General features: G+C 44.6%; 2 protein-coding genes across 6 annotated transcripts; one reads left to right on the top strand and one right to left on the bottom strand.

The window, feature by feature from the left end:
• Positions 1-326: 326 nt before the first annotated feature.
• Positions 327-11,092, top strand: abcd4 (ATP-binding cassette, sub-family D (ALD), member 4). 3 transcript variants are annotated; one of them, XM_035423235.1, is made up of 19 exons: positions 327-744; positions 1,399-1,517; positions 1,875-2,002; positions 2,434-2,573; positions 3,191-3,307; positions 3,396-3,521; positions 3,738-3,788; positions 4,096-4,190; positions 5,223-5,344; positions 5,857-5,948; positions 6,115-6,204; positions 6,526-6,731; positions 7,625-7,716; positions 7,811-7,847; positions 8,463-8,512; positions 8,607-8,659; positions 8,902-8,978; positions 9,724-9,839; positions 10,064-11,092. In XM_035423235.1, exons 1-19 carry the CDS (start codon positions 737-739, stop codon positions 10,130-10,132), a joined length of 1,788 nt encoding a protein of 595 aa, XP_035279126.1. In that variant the 5' UTR covers positions 327-736; the 3' UTR covers positions 10,133-11,092. The 3 variants fall into 3 exon arrangements, with proteins under 3 accessions (XP_035279126.1, XP_035279125.1, XP_035279127.1); XM_035423234.1 differs by having other exon boundaries at positions 327-849; XM_035423236.1 differs by lacking the exon at positions 327-744 and having other exon boundaries at positions 1,405-1,517; positions 1,880-2,002.
• Positions 10,822-24,457, bottom strand: LOC118230335 (acetyl-coenzyme A synthetase 2-like, mitochondrial). Of its 3 annotated transcripts, none has more exons than XM_035423232.1 (14): positions 23,900-24,457; positions 21,717-21,813; positions 21,255-21,454; positions 20,206-20,381; positions 19,652-19,804; positions 17,664-17,811; positions 16,919-17,056; positions 16,370-16,462; positions 14,570-14,682; positions 13,872-13,998; positions 13,570-13,697; positions 13,266-13,329; positions 12,484-12,605; positions 10,822-12,158 (listed from the first exon to the last, which is right to left on the bottom strand). In XM_035423232.1, exons 1-14 carry the CDS (start codon positions 24,222-24,224, stop codon positions 11,982-11,984), a joined length of 2,061 nt encoding a protein of 686 aa, XP_035279123.1. In that variant the 5' UTR covers positions 24,225-24,457; the 3' UTR covers positions 10,822-11,981. The 3 variants fall into 3 exon arrangements, 2 of the variants coding, with proteins under 2 accessions (XP_035279123.1, XP_035279124.1); XR_004765829.1 differs by having other exon boundaries at positions 12,019-12,158; positions 13,256-13,329; XM_035423233.1 differs by lacking the exons at positions 21,717-21,813; positions 23,900-24,457 and having other exon boundaries at positions 20,206-20,377; positions 21,255-21,301.
• Between the last annotated feature and the right edge of the window lie 1,911 nt (positions 24,458-26,368).

Genomic DNA, 26,368 nt, shown 5'->3' with positions numbered 1-26,368 from the left:
GTTAATGTCGAACAATGTTGAACAATTCATTATGTTCATATATATATATATATATATATATTTTTTTTTTTTTTTTTTTTTTTGAAAGGTACATAAGCTTTAAAAACATAAAAGCGGGCCCATGTGGGCACTGGGCAGTCCACACTCATACCACATTTCTAACTTGAGCATTCAATAAAACAGCTCATTCAGAATTCGTGGAATCGATTACTTCGTTACAGCGCAATCTGTAGTAATATATTTTCGCCACCAAGGGGCAGCGTAGCTTGTCGACTCAGTTTGGTTTGGTTAGTTTCTCTTTTCTTTCAGAATGAGATTCTTTGACTCCAGTGTAAATTGGCAATAAATGTATCAGTGCTGTATACACTTGCCTAACCTGTTTAGCAATTATAGTTAAAGATCTGTAATGTAAAACATCAGCTACCATCGTCGGAATATCGGATTTTCAATGACGACCAAATACATACAAGTGATTAGCAAAGTTACTAAATAACGAGTAGTTTTGCTGCTCATTATCGCGATCATTTCCCCCAGGTGGCTGACTGAAATATCGTTGTTATTGCCTTCCCATCACATGACAAGTCTTCAGACGGACAGTTCTGTGTTCGGATCTGACATCCTGTCTACCCATGCCCCGCACGGCACAGGCATGTCCAAAGACAGTCAGCAGCGAACTTAGTTAGCGTTAAATAACTGGTTTTCAAAAATTCCGTTGGGATTTTGTGTTGCACGTTCAATGGCAGGGTAGGTGTTTCGAAACAAAATATCGCTACCTCCGTAACTCTATAGACAACTACCACGTTTCAAAATGCCTCAGGATGGAAGAACAAATTCCAGAAAAGTTAAAAGGTTTGTTTTTATCAGGAGAGCTAGACAAATTAATTTCAATAGTCGCTACTTGTGTGCTAGCTACTTAGAACAGGCATATAATGTTACGATATTTGCCAATATTTATATGCATGTTTACACAGCAAGCCAGGTTGCTTTTCTTGAATGGTGACCAATTACGTTCCAGTTGTCCAAGTCATCCCTACTTCTGGGATATAACTGGGGAAATATAGTTATTGTACGTCCCTCAACCTGGGTTTGCCTGGGGTAGTGATTCGATTAGCCAGATTGGGGTGAGAGAGCAAGTTCTTGCAGTGAGTGAGGCAGCTTCGTTGAGTAGAATGATGTATATAGTCGGTGTAAAGTCCGTAAAAACAGAACGACCAAATAACACCTTGCCTAATGTATGCGTAAAAAACTACGAGGCTGAATAGTTTATGTCGCAGTGACGCTTGTAAGGGAACACTGGTTGTGACATATTGCTGATGGAGAAATACTCGTTTATTATGAAATTGTTTTCTCATACATGACGTACGCCACTTAGTATTTGTGTTCCTGTTTCCTTCCAAGACCGAAACTGGACCTGAAGTTCGTTCAGAGGTTCTGTGGAATTCAGAGGATTCTGTTCCCGTCCTGGTCCAGTCAGAATGTGCTGATGTTTGGGACTCTGCTCTTTGTCACCCTCCTTGGTATAATTCAATATGAGAACTAACAAAATTAAGATGCTATATTTTTATATATACTGTATACTCTTGATCTGTCTACACACTGTTGAATTTAGAAATATACTAGTGTGTATAGCTAGATATAGTAAATATAAATTATAAAAATTGGTTGTGCAGCCAGTCTAGGCTTGTCAATCAGCATGACTGATTGCACCAATGTACATGCAGTGTTTTTCATAATTATTTCCCATGAGTTCTTATGGAGTGAACAGGAGACCCTTGGTGTACATAGGTTTGCCTAGACCAGTTCAAAGTTTTTTGCATTTTTAGAGAATATACGGGGAATATTTAATTTATGAATCCCCCAATTGTGTCTTCTAGAGCAGCTGGTCATTTACCAAGTGGGTGTTCTCCCAAGCAAGTTCTACGAAGTCCTAGCCGACAAGGATTTTGGTGGTTTTAAGAGCCTTGTCAAGTTTGCGATCCTCTTGATACTGCTCAACTCCACAGTAAGTTCACCATTACAGGCTGCTCTTGTACAGAGCAAGAGCGGGTTTTGATGAGCTGCCATTTAGATAAGGATCTTGCTGTCTTCCTGTTGCATCAGCGTCTGTTATTGGGTTGTTAAAAATCTTTCCTTTTTTTAATAAGGTGGTGCTGCTTCTCTACTTTATAACTTCTCAAATAATCTAAAGGAATATTTCCTCATTCTCCACTGACACTTTAGTTTTTTTTTTCCCTCCATGTTTATGGTAATCTAACACCTGAAGTGTGAGCACATTTGAATTTGGAGTCCCATAGCTGCCTGAAATCAGGTTTAAAAATGTATCTGGTTCGATGACAAAATAATCTTGGAGGTATTTCCAAAAGTAGGTTTCCCTGCTCTGGAAATACACCACACAAGGGAGAGTGTGTAACTGAGCATGCTCACGGTTTCCAGCTGAAGAGCCTGGATCAGTACATCTGCAGTCAGATGTACGTGAGCTGGAGGGAGAGCCTGACGGAGTCCCTGCATCGGGCGTACTTCCAGAGCAGGGTGTACTACACCCTCAACGTGCTTCGCGAGGACGTCGACAACCCGTATGTCCTTCTCGCTGCCTGACGAACGGTGACCCGTGCGTCTGTGACATGCAAACACCAACATAACTGTGTCAGTCACATGCATACCCCAACAGATTTATTAGTGTTGGAAGGACAGCGTTGTATTACCTTGGCACGTACAGCTTACGAAATATACAGGGAGTAGCGTCAGCCATCCTGAGTGCATCAGTCTTAGGCGCATGTAGACGACTACAGAAAACCTGTGTGTGCGGATGTGTGACTTGACTTTGATGCCCGTTTATTAGAACATTATTGTCAATTTATTACACTAGAATAAAGATTTTTTTTAAAGTGTTTAATAATGATAATAAAAAGAACCAAAAAAACATCAATACACACAGTATCAAACCAAAAACATCATCAAAAAGCTATGTAACTAAAAATAAACCCTTAAACTCAATTTAAAAATGTTTTTGTCAAGTATATTTTGCAAAAATATATTTTTGTGTGTGCGTGCTTGTGTGTGCGTTCATGTGTTTGTGTGCGTTCATGTGTTTGTGTGCTTGTCTGTGTGCGTGTGCATGCCTGCACTTGTCTGTGTGTGTGCGTGTGCATGTGCACTTGTGTGTGTGTGCTTGTTTGTGTGTGCGTCTCAGGGACCAGCGGATCAGTCAGGACACGGAGCGGCTCTGTAAGCAGCTGAGCACCATGGCCAGCAGGCTGATCGTGTCGCCCTTCACTCTGGCCTACTACACGTACCAGTGCTTCCATAGGTGAGTTGGCCCGGAGCTCAAGGAAGAGGGTCACAGTCCCCGGCGTCCCCTCCTGTCTACCTACTGACACCACCCCTCTGCTCCACAGCACTGGTTGGATGGGGCCCGTCAGCATATTTAGCTACTTCGTCTTGGGAACCATCACCAACAAATCCCTCATGGGGCCCATAGTCTCCACTCTCTTCCTGCAGGAGAAGCTGGAGGGCGATTTCAGGTAAACCCGAGCAGCCGTCAGCTGTACAATGTAAAATATTCAGTGTTAATTCAACTCTGACAGAGTACATAATGTGAGGACAATAGGAACCATGTGTACACGGCAAGAGTTGATTTTACACTGAACATTTTACTGTGTCGCACCAGGAAGTCAGTGTATTGTGTGTCATTGTGTGTTCACTATGTGCCTCGGGTTTTAAAAATGGTTCTCTGGCAGGTTCAAACACATGCAGATTCGGGTCAACGCAGAGTCCGCCGCCTTCTACAGGTCAGCCGGTTCCAATGTCTGTCAAGTACTGCACAAAACGTCACACACACTGATTACCAAACACTGCACCGCACACTTCAGGCACACCCACCACAGGGCGTACTTCACATTGTACTGAGTAACGTATATTTCACAGTGTCCATTGTTCTCATAAATACCTTTGCTTTGGATAAATAACATGGAAAATGTATTGTGTATGCAGTGCCACAAGAGGGTGCTGCAGAGTCTGGTTGATCTACTTCTATAAACCTTGCTGTGTTGTTTTATGTATACGTGTGCGTGTGTGCCCATGTGTGTGTGTATGTAGGGCGGGTAAGGTGGAGTACATGAGGACGGACCACAGGCTACAGGCCCTGCTGCGGACACAGAGACGTCTTATCAATAAGGAGTTCTGGCTGTACAGTAAGAGCCCCGTCCTGCTCGGAACTAATGGAGCACGCAACACATTTCACAATAAGAGTCCCACCTCACTTCCTCATCTCACAACTCATCACAGATCTTAAACTGTAGATGCCTAATTCAAGTTCATTTAACGTGGAGACGTTAGAATTGGTCTGTACTTCCCGTCACTCTGTTCACCGCATGGTGTTAGTGGATGTAGGCGGGGTCTGTGGGCGTGAGTGGAGAATGGGCTGTTCGGCTGTGACAGGATGATACCGTGTGAGTGGGGTGTGGTGCCCGCGAGTGGCTGGTGCTGCTTGTCTGGGGACTGGAGGATGAGACACTATGGGGTCTCATACAGATCACATGGTCTGGCTTGTAGGATCCCAGACTCAGTCCTGGGGACTTACTGCTCATGCTGGATTGTGATACCACCAGTCTCTAGATCAGTGAAGGCAGTTAAAACGTGTTTATGTTTTTGGTACTTCCGTAGATTTTCCTCAAGCTTGTTATAATGCAGTTGTCTCATTTGTTTTGTCTTGTTTTTGGTTCTGTGACTCTAGAACAGTTATGGCCGATTATCACCCCATTGATTTCAAATCAGTCTATGATCAATTTTATGATTGAATGTAATCTCCTTCTAATAATCTCCTTCTAAAAGAATATTTTACCATGTAGCATATTACACGAAATGTGTATTAGTTTATGTGGCTGATTTAGGGTCTTTTCTTCATGGCTTTTCTTACCTATTTCTGACAGAATGTAACAAGAAGGTAACAACAGCCATTATACATTAAGTGTAATTATTTAGAATGGACAGGTCATTACAATTCAGAGATTGCCATTATGGTTTGATTGAAAACCAGCAGCAACAGTGGGGTCCCCAGGACTGAGTTTGATAACCCCTGATCTAGATCAGGCTACACAAAACCACAGTGTTCACAGCAGTGTACAGATCTGATATGCTCGTCTGCTCCTCCCTCTCCCTGTCTTCCTCTCCCCTCTCTCGTCCTCTCCTCCCATCCTCCCCTTTCTTTCCATCCCTCCACACAGTCGGGGTGAACACCTTTGACTACCTGGGGGGCATCCTCAGCTACATGGTAATTGCCATCCCCATATTTACGGGGGTGTACGACGGACTGTCCCCAGGAGAGCTGAGCGCTCTCATCAGCAAGGCAAGCGCTCACATTTCCCTCATCCACCGAGCTCACCTTTGGCCTTTGACCTTTGACACATGTACAGGTCATGAACCGGGGTGTACACCTGGGAAACATTACAAGGGGGGGGGGGGGGGGGTCCCTAAATATGAATTTCACTAAATGGTCTAAAGCAAAGTAACCAACAAGGAATAAGAGGTGTTGTGACTGTTAGATCACAAAACAAATGTCTTTGTTTTGATTATTTGAAAGACAAGATTTTTACATTACAAATGTGCTCCATTTTGTTTTCCAGTTGGGGTTCACTGTTACTGTTGAGCTTAGTTTTGTGTGTATGTTTGTAATTAAAAGCAGTATAGTAAAATGTAGGAAAAGCAGGTAGACAGATGTCATTATATCAGTCGTCCTCTAGGTGGAAGCAGTGTCCATGTTAAACTCCTGTCCCTGGAATACACAGCAGATACAGAGCAGGTGGTGTGACTTCCATCTCTCTGCTGCCCCTCTGATTCTGTGCCTCCCTCTCTTTTCAGAATGCCTTCGTGTGCATCTACCTGATAAACTGCTTCAGCCAGCTGATCGACTTGTCCACCACAGTGTCTGACGTGGCTGGCTACACACACAGGCAATGGCTCCCTAACTATTAAACCGTGTGTGTGTGTTTGTGTGTGTTGGTGTGTGAAATAGAGAGAGCATGTATGTATGAGCAGGACCTACAGTTATCACCATTTTCCCCCAACAACTCTGGTTGACATCATGATTGATAACCATGTGACTATGTGTATGGACAGGATTGGCGAGTTGAGGGAGGTGATGGATGACATCATCAGAAAGCAGTGTGACTACGACCCCGCTTCCGGGGACACGTACGATTTTGACAGGTGAAACTCCGGACATTTCGAGGAAATGTTGCGTTAAAGTTCTTACGCTGTCGACTTGCATTAATATTTCCCTATCTATGCAACGCCTTTGCCTGTTATTACCTATTACAACATTGATTCCTACAGCGATGCTTTGTATCAATTGTGTCAGAGTTTATGTTATATCTGTATTGGCCTTCAGCTAACCTTATTGTATGCGCCATATTGTTATCTGGATGAGAACCTTTGCTAAATGAGTACGTGTAAACTTAAGTATGCCTTCCTGTCCTGAGGCAGAACATTACAGTGTCACTCCCCGCCCCGCCCCGCCCGCTCCCACAGTGACTTTGACGTGCACGCCGGCCCTGGCGACACGGCCTTCGTCCTGGACCGGCTGTCCTACAAGTCCCCCTTCTCCGAGGAGCTGCTGGTGAAGGACCTGAGCCTGAAGGTCTGCCAGGGGACCCACCTGCTGGTGGTGGGGAACACGGGCACGGGGAAGACCTCCCTGCTCCGCGTCCTCAACCGCTTGTGGGAGTCCTCCAGCGGTGAGCGACAGGAAGTAGACCCCTGCCACACAGGAAATGCATGCTCGCCAGATGTGAAATGTGTATCCGCCTAACAGAAGATGCACATCTACCACATGGCAAATGAATTATTTAGGGTTAGTAAAACTGCTTGTGGGAGTCCTCTAGCGGTGAGAGACAGGAAGTAGACCCCTACCACACAGGAAATGCATACTTGCCAGATGGGAAATACACATCCATCAAACAGAAAATACACATCTGCCACACGGAAAATTCATTATTCAGGCTTAAAAAAATAGGATTAATAGAGACCGTAAGATATCTACCCATTGGTGCCACCTCCAACCAGTTTTATATGTCTCCAATACTTCCAATTTGACAGCAATGACAGCATACGTTACAGTCTTCCATAGCTGTCTCTGGGTATTGACTAAGTACCTCCCAGGAACTAACAATGCCCAACAGAAGAAATATACGCCCATCATGCAGAAAGTACTCATAACAAGGGAAATAGACATCCATCGCAGAGCTCCCACTCGTTGAGTGCACCAGAAACAAACTGTTCAGCATAAACCAACACACTCCCACACATGAAATTCACCAAATACCACACTGCAGATCACTGTAAATCTCAGTAAATCTCTGTAGCTCCACCAGAAACTGCATAGATACCATTGATATGAACTCGGAATGACTCAAAAGCATTGCTCACATGAAAAAATGCAGCCAAAGTCAAATGGAGATATGATTGGTGCTTTGGTGCTATGTACCAGGTCACAGACTCGATCCCTGGCTTTGACGCCATACGATGATCACCGCAAACCTGAATGTCTTCCGTTAACGAGAGCTATAGAAAGGCATTACGCTGTAACAGTCTGTGTAATTCTTGCGGTTGCGTCTGTGGGATTCCGCAGGGTACATGGAGATGACTTCCTGTTTCGGGCCCAGGGGAATCCTCTTCCTGCCGCAGAAGCCCTACCTGACGGACGGAACCCTGAGAGAGCAGGTAGACCCGCCGTACCCAACACTTCAACCTCACAGGCAGCGGTGTTAATTCCATCACCAACACGTGTGGGCTGAACTGTATTCTCATTCAACAGGTCATCTACCCCATGAAAGAGATATACCCTGCATCAGGTACGTGTGTGCGCAACTGCATAAGACTGATTGTTCTGGGCATTGTAATTACACAGTTTTTTATTCCGAAGTGAAGATCTTTGTTTGAATTCAGAGCCGGAAACCCTGCGAGCTGCAAGGTCATCTGCATTGCTGCGCTAATTTGAAATTGTGCAGATTGCTTGCACACACACGCGTGCGAACACACCTTCACGAACACACACGTGCACGTACACATATACACAAACACACACGTGTGCGCACACATGTACACAGACACACACGTGCGCACACACAGTGCACGCACACATGTACACAAACACACGTGCGCGCACACAGTGCACGCACACATGTACACAAACACACGTGCGCACACAGTGCACGCACACATGTACACAAACACACGTGCGCACACAGTGCACGCACACACGTACACAAACACACACGTGCGCACACACAGTGCACGCACACATGTACACAAACACACGTGCGCACACACAGTGCACACACACATGTACACAAACACACGTGCACGCACACAGTGCACGCACACGTACACAAACACACGTGCGCACACACAGTGCACGCACACGTACACAAGCACACGTGCTTGATCTGACAGCCTTTTCTCTGCAGGGGCGGTTGATGATGAGAGGATCATTGAGTCCCTGGACCTAGCTGGAGCGGTGAGCACCGCGCAGTTCAACTGTCATTAACCGTGTTTATTAATGCGTAGCATTAGCCTTGACGCTAACTGTGAACGGTCCTCTCCCATTGCAGTCCGGTCTGCTGAAGAGGACGGGCGGTCTGGACAAGAGAGTGGACTGGAACTGGTGAGTTACCACTGCAGTCACTTAGAGAAGATGTCCACTGCTGCCATTAAACGTTCATCACAAGAGCAGGTGGAGGCTCAAAGGCACATACTGTTGTTCTCTGATTGGCTTTAGTTCATTGTACAGTTCTCTGATTGGCTTTAGTTCACTGTACTGTTCTCTGATTGATTTTAGTTCACTGTACCGTTTTCAGTTAAAATGCATATGTTATTGGATTGAGAGATTAACATTTTTCTCCTCAGGTATGATGCACTGACTCCAGGGGAGATGCAGAGACTGAGCTTCGCCCGACTCTTCTACCTGCAGCCCAAATACGCCGGTGAGCGCAGCCGAAACATTTCAAACGTTTCAAACGTGTTTCAAAAGCATTCTCAGCACATCAGCTGCTAAAGGGCATGAGGGGTTTAGACCAGGACTGCCCAACCCTGTTCCTGGAAATATCCTGTCCTGTAAGTTTTAGCTCCAACCCTATGAAAGCTGTCCACATTCAACAGCTTGAGATCTCATTGCGCTGTTCATTAGTAGAATTAGGTGTGCCAATTTATCGGAGATGAAAACATGTAGGACTGTAGATCTCCAGGAATTTTAGGGGTTTTGGAGCGAAAGGGGTTGGGGTTTTGAAAGCATTGCACAGTAAAAGGGGTGTGGTTTGCAGATCATGTGACCACACGCACAACTTCCTGAATGGTGAGATCAGTTTTATCTCTGATAAAGAGCTCTGCTCTGCTCATGCGCTCTGCGGTCAATATAAAATTAGGTTTTAACCTTCAAGAAGTTCATTCTCAAGTATTCCATCACGACTTGCATGATATTAAGAAAGATGTTTTTCTATCGTACTGTACATTTGCTTTCCAATTTCAGCAAAGCGAGCTTACACTGTCTTACACTGTGCTTTTGGGGAGGGCGGTGTGCTTTTGGGGAGTTTATGGGGGGGGGGTGCTTTTGGGGCGTCGCTGAGTTGGGGGGACGGTTAATGGTGGGGTGCACAGTAGAAAATGGGATGCGATTTTGGGGGGATGTCGTGATCTTCGGACTGAAAGGGGGTGTGGTGTGGTTTTCGGCAGTGCTGGACGAGGCCACGAGCGCGCTCACCGAGGAGGCCGAGGGCCAGCTCTACCGGGCCTGCAAGAAGCTGGGAATGACCCTGTTCAGCCTGGGCCACCGGAGCAGCCTGCAGAAGGTACCGCGACCGCGCGCGACCGCGACCGCACATGACCGCGCGCGCACGCGACCGCACATGACCGCGCGCACACACACAACCACTTTCAGCCCGCGCGCAAATGAGAAGCCCGGATAGGGCCCAGCGAGGGTAAGTCTGAAGAGCTAGCCTCTGTAGCTCCATCCCTCTCTCTGACTCTTCTGTTTTCCCCCTCTCTCCGTCTCCCTTCCTCTCGCTCTTTGCAGTATCACGACGTGTTGCTCAGACTGTGCGGGGAAGGCCGCTGGGAGCTGACCAAGCTCAAAACGGAGTGACGGAGGGGGGCGGGAGGGGCCGTGTGAGAAGGGGGCGGGGCGGGGCGACTCAAACCCCTCCCACCTAGAGAGCCTTATCAACTGGATTTACTGGGGGCATTACCTCAGTATGACAGGTCAAGCAGGCTTTTGGTTAGGATACTATCCGTCATGTTTATATTTTTCACTATTTTCTTTTCTGTTTTACAATTAAATTGCCATATGTAACAAAGAAAGCTTTATCAATTCTGATACTTAAAACTGTGATTCTGTACTCTTCCTACTTTTGACAAGAGGAATAAAGTGCGAAGCCTTCTGAAAATGCACTACCAGTTAAAGGGATATAATTAAAAACTGGAACAAAACAAGGATGAGTAGGCTGACCTCTCCTTCGAGTGACTTGAACTGCAGGTTTCTCTGCCAGAAAGGGTGTTCAACCAAGCGACGCCTGTGGGTGAAACCTTAGTATTTTTGGACCCGGGGACACAGCTGCTTCCTGTACAGACGGGGGGAAAAAATCAGCACGACAGCACAGTACGTTACTGTGTACGCTGTACTGCTGCTGTTTTTGCAAGCAGCCTTTTGAACTGGAATACGGAGCTCTTTAAACAAGGCTAAGCGGATTACCGGGTTTGCTGCACCCTCTGTATCATTAATATGTTACACCCATGACACTGGTCCAGGTTGGAAGAAGACGCTAAGCAAAGGAGTCAGGCTTTGGCAGTTTATTGTCATGGTGTCATTGTGTCTTACTAACTTGCCTGTACACTGATGTAAATGAGTATATGAAATGTATTTCTTACATAATACACTTAACTGAATGAATGTATTTTATAGAGAATACAAAAAAGATTTTTTTTTTTTTTTTGCATCACAGTACAGACATAACCCAAAGAACCTGATTTGAAATATTGGTAGAGTATGATGTTTACTAAGGAATGTACTGTGTAAAGCAAAGATAATAAAGCCAAAGCAATAAATTGCACAAGACTTAAGTAATTCATACCGACATTGCGCATGATTACTGTAGTTGGCCAATCAGAGAGGATTATACAGAACTTTGGAGGTAAAATGGATATTTGTATATTTCAAACAATGCAGACTGTAGTACTAAACTCTTGATTATTATTTAAAATTCGGTTTCCAAAGTCATAAAATCATAATTGATTTAATGATTTGTCTCTGTTGCCTCAGCTCTACAGTGGAGCCCAAGTGGTCTCGATCAGGACTACTGTCCTTTTATAAAGGCACACCAACGGCATCTCATTTTATACAGTCCTGAGAAGGTTCCTGAACACACTGAGAGTGCTTGATTATTAATATGAAAACCATCAGTTGCAAAAATTCTGTTTTCACAAAACCTCCAAGCTTGAAAATAATGATGTTCCATTAGTTCAGGCATTAAGATGCCTCTGCAATAGTGATACACATCCTGTGGAAAGTCTGTCATTTTCATTGTATTTGGTGGGAGCAATGAAGATTAACAGTTCAATTTCAGTGGTCAGTTAAAACAGAACTGACTTGCTGCACCTTGAGTTAATAGCTTCAGCTGATTCTCAGCTCCTGTCCCTAGATTAGAATAAATGTGTAAATGTTGTGGGAAGTGTTTGTGAGTACGGTGTATGTCCTATGGGTAGTGTTTGTTATCGTCTAGTGTGGTTCTGGATCCTGTAGACCTGCAAGATCCTGGTCCACCACTGAGTGTACAGGTTTGGGCTCTGAGGTTTGGTATGGTCTACTTTCAGCTTTACAATGGCCAGTGAATCCTATAGGTCTGAATATGTGTGCTTGTACGCACGTGTGTGTGTGTCTGCGAGTGCGCACACGAGTGTGTGTATGCGTGCGTGTTTTGGTGGAGGGTCGGCGGACGTCAGGGCTTCGCCCCCTTCGCCAGCAGTCGCCGGTGACCCTGAATGGCCTCCTGCACGGCCGCGGGGTCGTCCAGAGTGCTGAGGTCCCCCAGGTCGTCCGCCTTCCCCTCGACCAGCTTCCGCAGGACCCGCCGCATGATCTTCCCCGAGCGAGTCTTCGGCAGGCGCTTCACCACCTGCGGCGGAGACCGAGGAGCGCCGTCGTATGTTAGCGCAAACCGCCGCGACAGCGCTAGCATAAAGGGAAGCTACAGGGCTGCGCAATGCTAAATCACCTTTAGAGTACACGCATGCGCCCCCACGCTGTCAACGAATACTACCGCTGTCGATTCATAAAATCGCAGCGCTACATTTGCATGTTGACGTGTCCAAGTGGAGAGGCGTTTATTTGGACAGGAGGGATTGCAGGAAACAAAATGGCGTCACGGACTGGTCACATGCCGTGGCAGTGCACTACCATGAAGGTAACTACAGGCCGTTGGCAGTACGGAGAGCAGGTACCTGGGTGAAGTCGGGCGCTGCATACTTGGCAATCTTCTTGGACACCATATCCCGAAGCCTCTGGGCTAGGACTTCTTCAGAGATATCAACATCTTCCTTCAGCACAGCAAACACGTAGACTCCTGCACAACAGAGCACAGCAAATATGCATACTGCTCAACACAGCACAGCAAACACGTAGACTCCTGCACAACAGAGCACAGCAAATATGCATACTGCTCAACACAGCACAGCAAACACGTAGACTCCTGTACAACACGGCACAGGAAATAGTTATGCTCCTGCACAACACAGCACAGCAAATATGTATAGTCCTGTACAACACAGCACAGCACAGCAAGCACATATACCCCTTTACAATACAGCATAGCAAACATGTACACTCCTGCACAATACAGCACAGCAAGCACATATACCCCTTTACAATACAGCACGGCAAACATGTATACTCCTACACAATACAGCACAGCAAGCACATATACCCCTATACAGCACAGCACAGCAAGCACATATAACCCTATACAATATAGCACAGCACAGCAAGCACATGTACCCCTACACAATACAGCACAGCACAGCACAGCAAACACATATACCCGTGTGCATTACTGCACAGCAAACATGTACACATATACTCCTGCACAGCACAGCACAAAGAGCACATATACCACTGCATAGCATATACCTATATATGTTGTGGTCAATATAGGACTGGCAGTTTGTCATATTAAAAACCATGAGAATGTGTAAAGGTCCCAATCACACAGCTCACTTCCTCATACCCTGTCCCTTGATGTCGTGCGAGTAGCCAATGACAGCAGACTCTGCCACGCCCTGGCACTGGTTCTGAAAGAGGAGATATCAGAGTTCCTGTAGGTTCACACTGGTCTTTATATCACATGGATCAAACATCACACTCTACAGACTGAAAAGAATACAGATACAGATTATTTACATATCAGTGAATCTTTCCAAAATCCTCGCAAACTCCACCTGCAAGAACAAACTCTAAATAAAGACGTCTGAGCATTTAGTGCTGATAAGGCCAATCACAGACTGAACAGGCAGAAGGCAAACTCTCCTCACCACCACATCTTCTATCTCTGCAGTCCCCAGCCTGTGGCCGCTCACGTTGATGACATCATCGAGACGGCCCACAATCTGATAATAGCCATCTCTAGAGCAGTGGGCCCCATCCCCAGTGAAGAAGAAACCTGGACACACAAAAGGGAATGAAGCCACACAAACAAGAGGATTCAGAGTTGGTTTCATTACTGGTAACGGCTTTGTTCATCTGCTGCTGAGTGACATTAGCCTCTATGAGAGAACAGTTTTTTTTTTTTTCTTTGAGATTACTACATGGGTCCATGGCTCGTGCTGGTAAGTACCTGGGTAGGGCTGGCAGTATGTCTCAACAAATCTCTGGTGATCATTGTGAATGGATCGGGCCATCCCAGGCCAGGCCCTGGAGATACAGAGAGCTCCAGTTGTGTCAGTATCTGTCAACATCTTCCCCTGAAAAAAGCACACACACATTTGAAAACCTTTTTTTTTCGCCAATCCAAATCTTCTACTGTGCTTCTATTATCTTCTATGCTAGTGGTTCTCAAACTCGGTCCTGGGGGCCCCTGTGTATGCCGGTTTTTGTTCCAACCACAATTGCAATCCCAGAATTTTAACAAGCTGTTAATTTTTCTTGATGAGGTGCTTTCATGTTTTAGAACAGGGGTCCCCAATCTTATCCAGAAAGGGCCAGTGTGGGTGTCGGCTTTTGTTTCAACCAAGCAGTAACATGCCATGATTCTATGAATCAAGGTACAGTTCTTAGCAAAGACTCCAGTGGTTGATTCTTGACAATTTTAAAAGAAACATGCATTTTCACCAATAATCAGAACAGATGTTTTCTCGTGACTGCAACCTTATGTTTTGGTCATTAATGCGTTCTGCCGAAAATTCTCAGGGATCTGCGGAAGAGATCTAAAAAATGTTCTATGTTTAAAGAGCAAAAGCAATACAACTAGGCATTTGACCCCGGTCTAAAGCTCAGTCTCGGGGTAATGCAATATCCTGTTGTTTCGGCCATAACCTTGCCGTCCATGAGCGCAGGCTGGACACCGAAGAACGGTCTCATGGCGAAGCCAGGGATGACCTCCGCATCGGGGTCCGCTGGCCTGGGGGCAATGCACACCCCGCCGGTCTCTGTGGAGAACAGGACAGGACAGGACAGGACAGGACAGGACGTGACAGTGCACAGCAAGGCAGGGAATAACAAAAGTGTTTGTTCTTGTATGAAAATAATATATTATGTCTGCCATATGTGAATGACTTAAGTGAGGTTAAGTAAATTACATGCTATCCGAATTCAGTCATACAGAGTAAATAAGGGGTTCTTTGGTAGGCTTTGGGTTGGCAATGAATGAAGGGGAGACAGATGCCAAGTCAAATAGCAAGAATAACAAGAGATCTACTACTAAAATTTCCACTACTACCACCACTACTACTGCTGCTGCTATTACTACTACTACTACTACTACTACTACTACTACTAATAATAATAATAATAATAACAAGGAATAAAACTGTGTCTCAGCTATGTTTAATTCTGTGTGTTTATATTTCTATATAAAACTGAGAACCACCCCATTTCTCCCCCAAATGTTCCATAACATTAAATGAATCCACTAGCACTGGGTAAGACTACACGCATTCCTTTGCCACTCAGATACTTCTGCTGTTTGGTTTGCAGAGGGGTTTCTTACAGTCAGTGACCTCAACATGATAAGTCTTGGTTTCTTGCCACTGGTGACCAATGGCGCACTGTGTATCTGAGGGGTTTCTTGCAGTGTTAGTCATGTAATTCATGAGCACAAAAGTGCTGTTGACACACTGTGCTTTAATACACCTTTATTTGAAACGAGTGCCTGACTGTATGCGGCTGTCCCTCAGTAAGGCCTCTCCCACCCCCACAGCTCACTGCACGCCCTCAGCTGAATGCAAAAATCCAACCGAAAATCCGGCTTAAAAGTGCTGCCAAAAACACCGCGACCTTATTTGACCACCACACCCCTCAGCAGTACATTCCTCTCAGCACGCAGCCCGTGAGCCGAGACTTTTTTTTTAAAAAGCCAAAATTCTATATTTTCCCTCCTCCGGACAGACTGCGTTTGGATCTCCGCGCGGGGAAAGCGTCCCACGAGAATGTTAAATTCCATGGAATGAGCTGTGCAGAAGTTCAGCGAGCGGTGCTGCTGCGTAACGCTGTAGGCGCGACTGTAACTCCAAGGCAGCGACTGTAGCTCCACTCCCCTTTAAGGCAGCGACTGTAGCTCCACTCCCCTTTAAGGCAGCGCCTGCTCTGCTTTGAGTGGAGTCTGCACTGTTCCCTAACTCCTGATGACCTGGCAGGGCACCAGAAGCACTCCGGGCTCTGGTTCCGTTCCACCGGAACGCCTGGCTGCCTCTCCGCCCTGCCACATGTGCACCCCCCCCCCCCCCCCCCCCCCCCCCAAAAAAAGGACAGTGCGTGTGCTTGTCCTACAGAATGAATAACAATGTGTGAGTTTCTTCATACCAAACCCCAGAGGGGAGGAACTACAGTCCAGAGCCTGGCCCACTGAACTCACTGCAAATGAAAGGACAACAAGAAACTTCCACCTTGCGGTGCGTAAGGTCAGTTTGAGGGCACCCTTGTAGTGTGTAATTTCAAGGTGAGAGGTGTTTACACACTCTTTGAGTACACAGAAAGAACAGTACAAAGAAGGACCAGAAAGGCCAGACAAAGCTTACACCTTACAGCATACAAGTACTGGGTGATGCATGTTCACACATCTCACAGTGTGTAAGTTGGGGCGGGGGGGGGGGGGGGGTTTAAGGTCAACGCCCTTACCTGTCTGCCACCAGGTGTCCACAACAGGGCAGCGCCCCTCGCCCACCACACGGGAGTACCAGTCCCACGCCTCTGTGTTAATTGGCTCTCCCACTGGAGGGGAGGAGAGGGTTAATGATGAAATACTGTTCCACACAAGCTCAGCTTTCAGCCCAGGCATAGGAGCAAGAGCCCCTGGCATAGCAGCCTATGATTCACTGTTGACCAATCAGAATGAAGGATATTGGTATGCAAACCGGCAACAGTTCTTCTTTCAGGAGAATATATGACCTTTCCAATTCATTCTTGTCTCTGGTTTAAATCTCAAGAAATATGCTGTATATTCTATTGTGCGAATCATACACTACAAGGACATTCCACTTTTCAGTCAAGACATATGCAGTACAAAAGCTCTCCATTACTAATACATCTGAAACATTTCCTCAAATCTATCTACATCATGTATTATTATTCTTAATTAAATTTAACATTCATTATATTTTTTGTGATTAGCATTTAGCAGCTGTATTGCTATGTACATATTAAACAAAGCTATGCTTCAGGTTGTACCAGAGCCCAGGGTCTTGAGGGACGAGCGATCGTATTTCTTCACCCACTGGTCCCCATACTTCAGGAGCAGACGAATGGCGGTCGGAGCCCCATAGAACTGACTGATCCTCAGCCTCTCCACCGTCTCCCAGTACCGGCCTGAGGGAGAAGGAGCACTCACCCGTGACACACTCCCACTAAGTACCACACACTGGGCCATAAGACCAAGGCTAGGGTCAATCCTGAATTAAATTGAGAATAACTGATAAATTGCAATTCATTACATTAATTGAATTTGTGTTTGAATTTGAATTGAAAAAGCTAACAGGATATAGAACTTGGATTTAATTCCAAATTTTCATTTATGTATTATTTTAAATAAATAATGTTTACTCTGACATCAGAGGGTACTCTGATATTACATACTGTTACAAAGACTAAAATGTGATTAAAGATTGTACATTTTAAAACATTCATAATTAATAAAGACAAACTCCTTATAATGGACTATACTTTCACAACACTATTTGGAATCCTAAATCTAAGCTAGTATTTTAAATGGTATTAGCACTGTTAGCAGTGATAAGTAACAGATGGCTTCTGGAAGAAAGCGGAGGCATTTGCCAAAATGAAAGAAGCATTCATGTTCTATAAATGCGCATATCAATTCCAAAATTCTAATCTGAACCCAAGCCTGCTTATGATAAACTTCCATTCAACACTATACACTGGGCCTTATCTATTACACCCACTTGACTGCCCTCACCTGGGTCAGGGTACACCGGCGTGCTCTCAAACAGGACGGTGGTTCCCCCGTTGCACAGGGGACCGTAGACGACGTAGCTGTGCCCTGTAATCCAGCCGATGTCCGCCACGCAGCCGAACACGTCGCCGTCGTGGTAGTCAAACACGCACTGCAGGGCGGTGAGGGAGAGAGAGGAGGCTGCTGTTACCCAACGGCCTCAATGACCTCACAGCTTAGTGTAAAGACACAACATGGCCTCCGGTGTATGACCGCACCAGGGGGCGTCCTCTGTTTTCAAAACCTAAACATGGGAAGATGGTTTATGCCTATCAGTAGGTGAACATAACTGTGCAAACGTGGAGAGACTGGTAAGGGGCTCTGTACCACAGGTGGAGTGAGGTCACGTTATTCCTGCTCTCATCCCCAAGTTCTCCCCCACCCCTCCCCCCCCCACCAGCATTTTTAATCTCTCCAGACAGTACAGAAGGAAATCTTTCATCTCTGACTGATTCAGCTGCATTGCAGCTCCAGTTCATCACTCTAAGATGTGCAGGTCCATATGGTTTGCATCAAAATAAAAAAAGCCTACATTGACTCAGACGAAAATGAAAAGCGTACCATGAATTTGCTTTGTGTAATAGAATAGGAGCCTCTATTCTGGTGTGATCCTGGATTTGGGCACTGGTTCAGAGGGAAAGCTTACAACTGGTGTTAAAATTGAGGATGACACATATCGGATGAGGTTTTTATCTAACAACAAAAGAGTCTTTATAAGGAGCTGGAGAAAGCTGAACGCATTTCAACAAGCTGAAAGGATGGCCCTGTTTGTGTGGTCAGCATCCAATGGGACTAATGGCCTCGAACCCAGCCAGCAGCTGTCCAGTTCAAATTGTTTTAGCCTGGCTCCGCCCCCCTCGCTCAACTCAAACCCTGGGTCAGATCCACAGCGGAAGCAGGTAAGTTACATTGACGGACCTGCCTTCGATCCGTAGGCCGAGAGTGGAGCTAAGCTGCAAATTGCACTCAAGAGTTAGGGTGGGATGGACTCCTGCGTGTGAGAGTTATGTTTTATTTTCTTTTCTGGTTTTTATATACCCTCAGACTTAAGAAATAAGTAGGGACAGAGCATGGGATTGGAGTACAGGTGTCAAACTCCAGTCCTGGAGAGCCGCAGTGCCTATTGGTTTCCGGGATGTTCTCAGCACCAGTAGTTGATTTAAGTCATTGATTAGCTAAGAAATTCACACACTTTGTTTTCAGGGCCTTAATTAGCTGCTGATTGAAAGGAAACCACAAACACCCACAGACACTACGGGCCCCTTGGAATTCAGTTTGACACCCCTGGGTTAGAGGATTTAATTTGTGATGAGGGTAGCGTACCTTTCAGTGAAATTAACTAGAGAGAGAGGGTGAAGCAATTAAGTGAACGGAGTTACTCTGTGAACGAAGGTAAATGACACCGGCACAATGGCTCCCCTGAACCCCCTTAGATATCCTTTCTTTTTCACTTTACTTGGATTTTCATTTGGATAATGTTATAGCAATAGCTGTGTAAGATTATGTATAGTTATGTAATCATACCTTCTTTTGTTGCAATACAAGTTGATGATACATTACAATACAATACACTTAGCGAGTAAGAATTGGCCTCTGTGCCTTCTTGGTGATCGCTTATTTTTGTATTCTTGAGAGTAACACCAATGTTCTTCACTACTGTTTGTTGCTCTGGATAAGATCCATCCATTATCTAAGATCCATCCATTTTCTATACCCGCTTATCCTGGTCAGGGTCGCAGCGGGAGCTGGAGCCTATCTCAGCATCTCTGGATAAGAGTATCTGCCAAATGACTGTAATGTAAGGCTGAGTTAGAGAAGTAATGTGATGTAACGTAATTATTGTAATGTAAGGCCTGAGCTGTGAAAGAGAGTGGAGGCGAGCGACTTTCGGAGAGACAGGGGAGGAGCCGTGAGCGGGTGCGTAAGGAGTGGCGGGACAGGAGGTGCTCTACCCTGTGAGTGAGCGCGGCGTACAGCAGGTACCCGGCCTGCGTGTGCACCAGGCCTTTGGGTTTGCCCGTACTGCCGGAGGTGTAGAGCAGGAACAGCACGTCTTCGCTGTCCATGGCCACGGGCTCGCACAACGAGTCCTCCTTCATCATCTCCTGCACGGGAAAACATTTCAGAGGACAGTAAGCTCCCAGCGCTTAGCATCGCGCCGCCACAAAGCCCCGTCCCCCATTTTAAACCTGTTTGAGCTCAGCGGTAGCCGCTGGCCCTGGTGACAGGCAGTTTACATTATAAGGATTCCGTGACCTGAGGCCAACGTGTAATAATAATCAGTCTCCTTCATTCACCGAGAGTTTACAACAGCAAATGTAAACACGCACATTTCGTCGCTGCAAAAGGAAAATAAACCATGGGAAGGACCGGGATGCGTCTCCTTTGACCGCTCGTAAAAGTGTGCAGCAAAATACGCAGTCTGATAGACATTTCTCTGATAGACTTTTTTTTACCCATAATGCACCTCCCTGATAAATTCAGCTGTGCCCTGTAACCCACGCACCTGTTCTAGGACAAGGTCTCTGTCTGTCACGGTCACAGGGTTCTCCGTTCTCATGGTGACAAGCACGTGCTGCACTGAGGGACAGCTCAGGAGGGCCTGGTCCACGGTTGCCTTCAGCTCCAGCACCCGCCCCCCACGCAGGCCCTGGTTGGCAGTGACCACTATCCTGGACCTTGCTGGAACACAGATGACACAGTTAACGTCATTGAAGTTACAGTTGGAAACATGGCAATCAGTAAGTTTCTAAAATTGCCAACACAAATGTATTATTGCGCCCTGGCCTTGAGGCCCATGCTGGGGGGGGTGGCCAACACTGGGGAATTTCCAGAAGAGAGAGGTGTGTGTTTCACATCGCAGATCTGCTGTAAAAGCAAACGTTAGCATAATTTCAACCATCAGACCTCTAGTGGTTGCCACAGAGGACACAGAGAGGGCAGAACAACACTGAATCCACAAATGCAAACAAGAGCTGGAGCCAACCCAGAACTAACCAGCTCAAAAATAGTCCAGCAGCCAGCTTTTTTTTTCTAGAGATCATTATAATTATTAGCACTTAGAATTGCAACATAATTTCTAGAGTTATTTAGGACGAATCTTCATTTGCAAATCTTTCTTAATCAGATTATCATATCAGACAGCAAAGTGGCTTTGAGATTATAGCGTTTTCATTTTGAGCTTATTTATTTTGTTTAACCTTTACTGCATTTGAGAGTGCAAACCAAAAGGAAATATACATACGGTACATAATGCACAACATTCACTGGCAGTATATAATATAGAATTCTATGAATACTTTTTAGTGTAGTGAATTTCAGAAGTTGACATTTTAATACTACTGGCTGGGGGTCGGGTTACTTCACGGACTATAGTAAACATAAAATGAATGCAGTTGGTCTGAATATACAATTTCCTAACCAGACTGACACGTTGTATAGAGGTTACATGCGCACACTTGCGCCTGACTTGTATGTGTTTGCATATGTATTGGTGTTGGCGTGCACTGCCTGCTTCTCAAACATTTGGTCGTGCAGTGTTCAGTGAGTCCTCACCGCCTCGAATGCGCTCAGCCAGGGCCTCGGCACTGAACCCGGCGAACACTGCGCTGTGCACGGCCCCGATTCGGGCACAGGCTAGCATAGCCGCCACAGCCAGGGGGCAGGGGGGCAGGTAGAGCGTGACGCAGTCCCCCCGACGAACACCCAGCCTCCGGAACAGGTTCCCCAGGCGACACGTCAGCTCCAGCAGCTGCCTGCGGGAACCCGTTGAAGACGGTCACCCATTCCGTCATCATCCTCATCGCCATCATCATTAGCACTACCGCTGTCATTAGCATCATCATCTGCATCAACATTATTATAATCACTATCTTCAAGAAGACTATTATAAATCCCATAAACATCATCGACATCATCATCACCAACACCTATTATAAATACAGTCACCAAAACTATTAGCATTATCACCTGCTCAACTGAGCATGCCTCAGCATGACATGTCATACTGAGTCTCACCTGTAGGTGACGGTGATCTCCGTCCCTGGTTCGTCTCTCTCCCAGATGAGGGCCACTCTCTCTGGGCACGTGCGGACATGCCGGTCGATGCAGTTCACTGAAGGACCACACATAAGGCAGTGCAACCCTTGAACAGTGCTTCACAGGTAGTCATATACCTGAGCGATATGCAAGCTTTACATTTATGATCAAAATATTTATCTTACTGCCTCACAGTACACTACTAAATGTGGTTAATGCAACATACAGTATGTGCTGTATATTGTAATGTTGTTGGCTTTCCAATATGATTCCACCCTTCTGATTTATCTTGCTCAGAGGTGAATCAAGGGTTTTCTTCAATCATGGGGCACCAGTTATTGAATTAACACTCATAATTAATAATCATTTTCAATAATCAAGATGACACTACCAAGGTCTTTAAATGTAGTTTGTTTTAATCAGTCGAGCCCACTTACCATAATAAAAGAACAGCACCATTTGTAACTAAATATTCACAAAAAATTTCCTAAAAGCACAGATTTAATTATGAGTATAAAAGGGTAATATATTATACTCAAGCATATTATGCTGAAATTAGGGTTGCAACAGTAAGAAAAAAAAATTGGCTTGTCTCCCACCGTTTGGTTTGCATGTGTTCAGTTCAGTTCGGTTCACTTGCTTCAAAAATCCTTGTTTACGTCTAGCTATGTTTTTAAACAGGCAACCATAATCTTTTTACTTGTAATGGTGATATTGGCCATTTCTGTTTAATATCACACAACACTGAAACTATGGAATATTATATTCTATTTGAAAATAACAGTGGTGCATTTCCAAGAAAACATCAAGAACCTGTTTGTTCTTAAGCTTTTGCTAATGATCTGACTGATAACCATTTTAATAATATGCTGTTAATAAATTTAAATTAGATTGCTATTGGTAATTATACTTTTTTCTGTTTTACCAAAAATGTGCAGAATTGAAATGAAACTGTGGTACCAAAACCGTGAACCAAATAAAATGAAACTATAAGTTTTGTCAACTGTTGCACCCCTAGCTCAAATCAATGCTGATTTGCTCAGTGTTAATAGAAAGTCTATCCCAACTCCAAAGCTATTTTTCAGCTCTGGCGTCACAGAAGAGCCTGCACCTTCTAAATAAAGCAAAGGGTCATGTGTTCCCCATCTCACTGCATTCCAAAGGGCAAAAGATTATTTGCTCACAATTTGTGCTAATGGCAGATATAGTTATTTTCATTGAAAATGGGGGGAGGGAAATGTGAAGAAAAATGTGAAAATAATGTTCTACAACAAATGCCACAAGTTTATGTTTGAAGCCAAGCTGTCCATCATAGTTTGTGTATCACAGTGCCATGCAGGTCAGGCATAGCTACGGTCTAAAATGGTTTGGCTTAGCACAGCTCCATCAGTGGAAACGGAGCTCTAAAACGTATGCTCAGCCTAGCCAGAGTGTGGCCTCAATGTCTCCTAATCCTACTGTGTCACTCGGGTTTACCACTTTCCGCCACAATGTCACCATCAGCATCATCACTTTCGTCATCATCATCTTTTTCATTCATAATATCAACATTCTTATGATTATGACATCTGCTAAGTTGTAATGGAGCATGGTTCCGAGTTCTTTAGGTAACACAATCGTAGTATTTTAAGTTTCTGCCCCTGCGCGTAATTTTTACTCCCGAATGCATCTATTCATTACCACCCAACCCCCTCTCCTTTCTCCTCTCGTTTGTCCTCCCCCACACCCATTGTACACCCCCTAAATTTTAAGAAAGCACTTCCACCGTACCCACGCACGCTAACGACCCCCTACCAGAAAAAGAACCTGTACATCCGTTGATTTAGAAGTTCAATTCATCAACAGAAATGTAGAAGCACTCCTTTAAATGCTACCTCACTGCAAATACGACAGCCAAAGCAAAATTAATGAATATCACATTTTTTTTATGAATGGTGGTTATCTGGTAGTCCAATCAACAACTTCTGCAGACGAATTGGTTTTGCACTGCACGCACCAATATCAATATTTATCTGCAACCATGTCAACATAAACTTCTAGTCGTGGGGCTGCAGTGCCAGACACCATAAATGCAAAGCAGTGACAGTATAATTTCGCATTGCAAATAATGTCCTAATAATTTATATGGATGTATTTCATTAATATTTATCATCCTTTCTTACCAGATACGTTCAGCTGTCCTCCTTCAAACCACTTTATTTTGCCTTTAATGAGGTCGCAGTTTTGGACAGTGTGAAAAGGTGTAATCCAGGACAATCTTTGCCTCCCTACAGTCCCCCAGAAAGTGTCACTTTGGTTGATTGAAAACTCGTACAGTCCCTTATAGTCCCCTACGCCTTGAAATTCTGCAGCTTCGGGCATACAGGCAGCTATATTATAACTTCTTCTCAGCCCTTGATTGCATTTTGGCAGCCTCTGTGGTGATGAATTTGAAAACTTTGCATACAAACTGTACTTCAACAGCCTGGATCTCCAAATCGGCGTCATCGTCAAAATGTTTCTCTTTGCACATCTAGTTTGATAGACCGCTTACTATGGCACAAGCAAAGTTGTTCCCACACCTAAAACAGCATTGTTACAAGAATAATCCAGAGAAAGCCGCAAATTTCCAAAAAATAAAAATCATAAATATTGATACGAGAGAATCTACCCGAGTGTTTCGTTAAAAAGACACATGCAAAAGCCTTCTGCAGAAGTAGTTCAGCTCGAACTGCATTTAAATTCTGGCAAGTGAAAGACAGTGATGCTTTGGAGAAATTAAAGGGAACTTTAAGACTGTTGGCCGACAAGAATTTTAGATGGAAACTTAACCTCGTGATTTCATCAAATTTATAATTAACTAGCCTTCTAATTCATTATTTATTTATTTTTATGTTTATTTTTGAGTGCGTTTATGAATGCGATATTTCCCATCAATCATTTATCATCAATTGACCAAACACTTGTTCATAAACTTGGCATCTGAGGTGCGAGTAACAGAATGTGGTCTGCAAGTCGGATTACGATAGATCCTTTCCTGAGACATTGTCGGTGTAGCGATTCGTCAGGTCAAATTCTTCCAAAGTTTTTATTTTGTTCCATAAAGAACAAAATGAATGCCTGACCTGATAAATAAGTTGCTCATATGGAAAACAATAACATACACAATTATGGCATCATTAAGATATTGTCTGATGAAATATATTGTATTAGAGTAACATCATTACAATATACTGAACAAATGTAATATCTATATTAATACACATACTTTACCTAACTTAGGTTAAAGGTGTACATTGTGGGTTATTGCTCCAATCAGAATTCAATGATCTGATTGGGTTTTAACTATTAATTTGATTAGTAGAACTGTGAAAAGGGGAGGTTTCATGACAAAGAGTGACAGTATCAAGTCAGACTGTGTCATGTCTGGTCTTGTTTGAAGCGCATGGGGAGTGGGGAGTACAGTAATATTAATTTTATAAACAGCGGACATGGATTTCATATCTATTCAATAACTTAGGAGAAAAACCTGCATTGGTAAAATATTCTCTCAGAAGGACATCTGGAAAAGGTAATCAAAATTCCAATTTGACCGCTGACTGAGCAGTTCCGAGATTTATGACCTCTGTTTGGACATTTAAGGAGAAGGGACAGAGCAATCTGGGAAGATCGTAATCAACTTCCCACACTGCACATACTCTGTGTTCCGTGTGTAGCTGAACAGGCTGGGTAAGAACTTTTTACACTGTATGTATGTTCTATAAATTTCGTATTTTATAATTGATTGTCAATTCTAAGCTAATGACTTACCTGCCTGATAATAAATTCTTCTTATTTTTAACTTCCGTTTTCTTCATGACTCTAATCCATTTTATATTCTTTTCAGCCGAAATACTGATTAAATACTCAGGGGGACAATTCTGACTAAGACCCACTGATCAGGGGTCTAGTACAGCGAAAGTCTTTAGTGAGGTCCTCAAGTTAGATAGGCGATCACGATCTGCCCGCTAACGGGATTGGTGTTGTATTGGTTCTGGCGTTTTTGGCTTAAGAGGACCCTTGGGCGTTATACGTCGGTTCTTGTCAAATTCGCCTTAAGGAGCCCGATAAATGCGCACTGTCCTGGGCTCATAACTGTCTATGCAAAAATGAATGCATGTATTATGGTGGACAGCCTTCTACCATCTGTAGGCTTCGCCGAACTGAGATTTAGCAATAGTGCTAATCCCGGGAGCATATATTGAGGAATGATGGCATAAAATAGAGTCGAGTGTAACCAGTCCAAGCTCCATGTATAGTTAAAACCAAATTTTAAATTCTAATTTCATTTGGAGTCAGATGATTACGAGAGTAAACCATAGTAACTGTTACGCTTACTTACTGTGGTCATGGATATATTTGATGTGTTGTTTCGCTCATTTGTGGGTATTCTGATGCTCCCATTGGAATATTGACAGTCCGGCGACAGATCAGATATATCACTGATGACAACATAGCCCCGTGTGCGAACGGAGAGTAACAAGTGTTACTGGTCCGTTTCAGGCCAGTCTTAAACGGGATATGGAGCAGCGCATTCATATCTGACCCGTGGCGACGGATCCAGTGCATTCTTAAGTATAATTGTGCCCTGTTCTTACGAACAGAGGAAAAAT

This window comes from Anguilla anguilla, chromosome 6 (assembly GCF_013347855.1).
Source record: "Anguilla anguilla isolate fAngAng1 chromosome 6, fAngAng1.pri, whole genome shotgun sequence".
NCBI lineage: Eukaryota > Metazoa > Chordata > Actinopteri > Anguilliformes > Anguillidae > Anguilla > Anguilla anguilla.
Note: the sequence above shows the minus strand (reverse complement) of the source record. Positions and strands in the feature narration are given on the sequence as shown.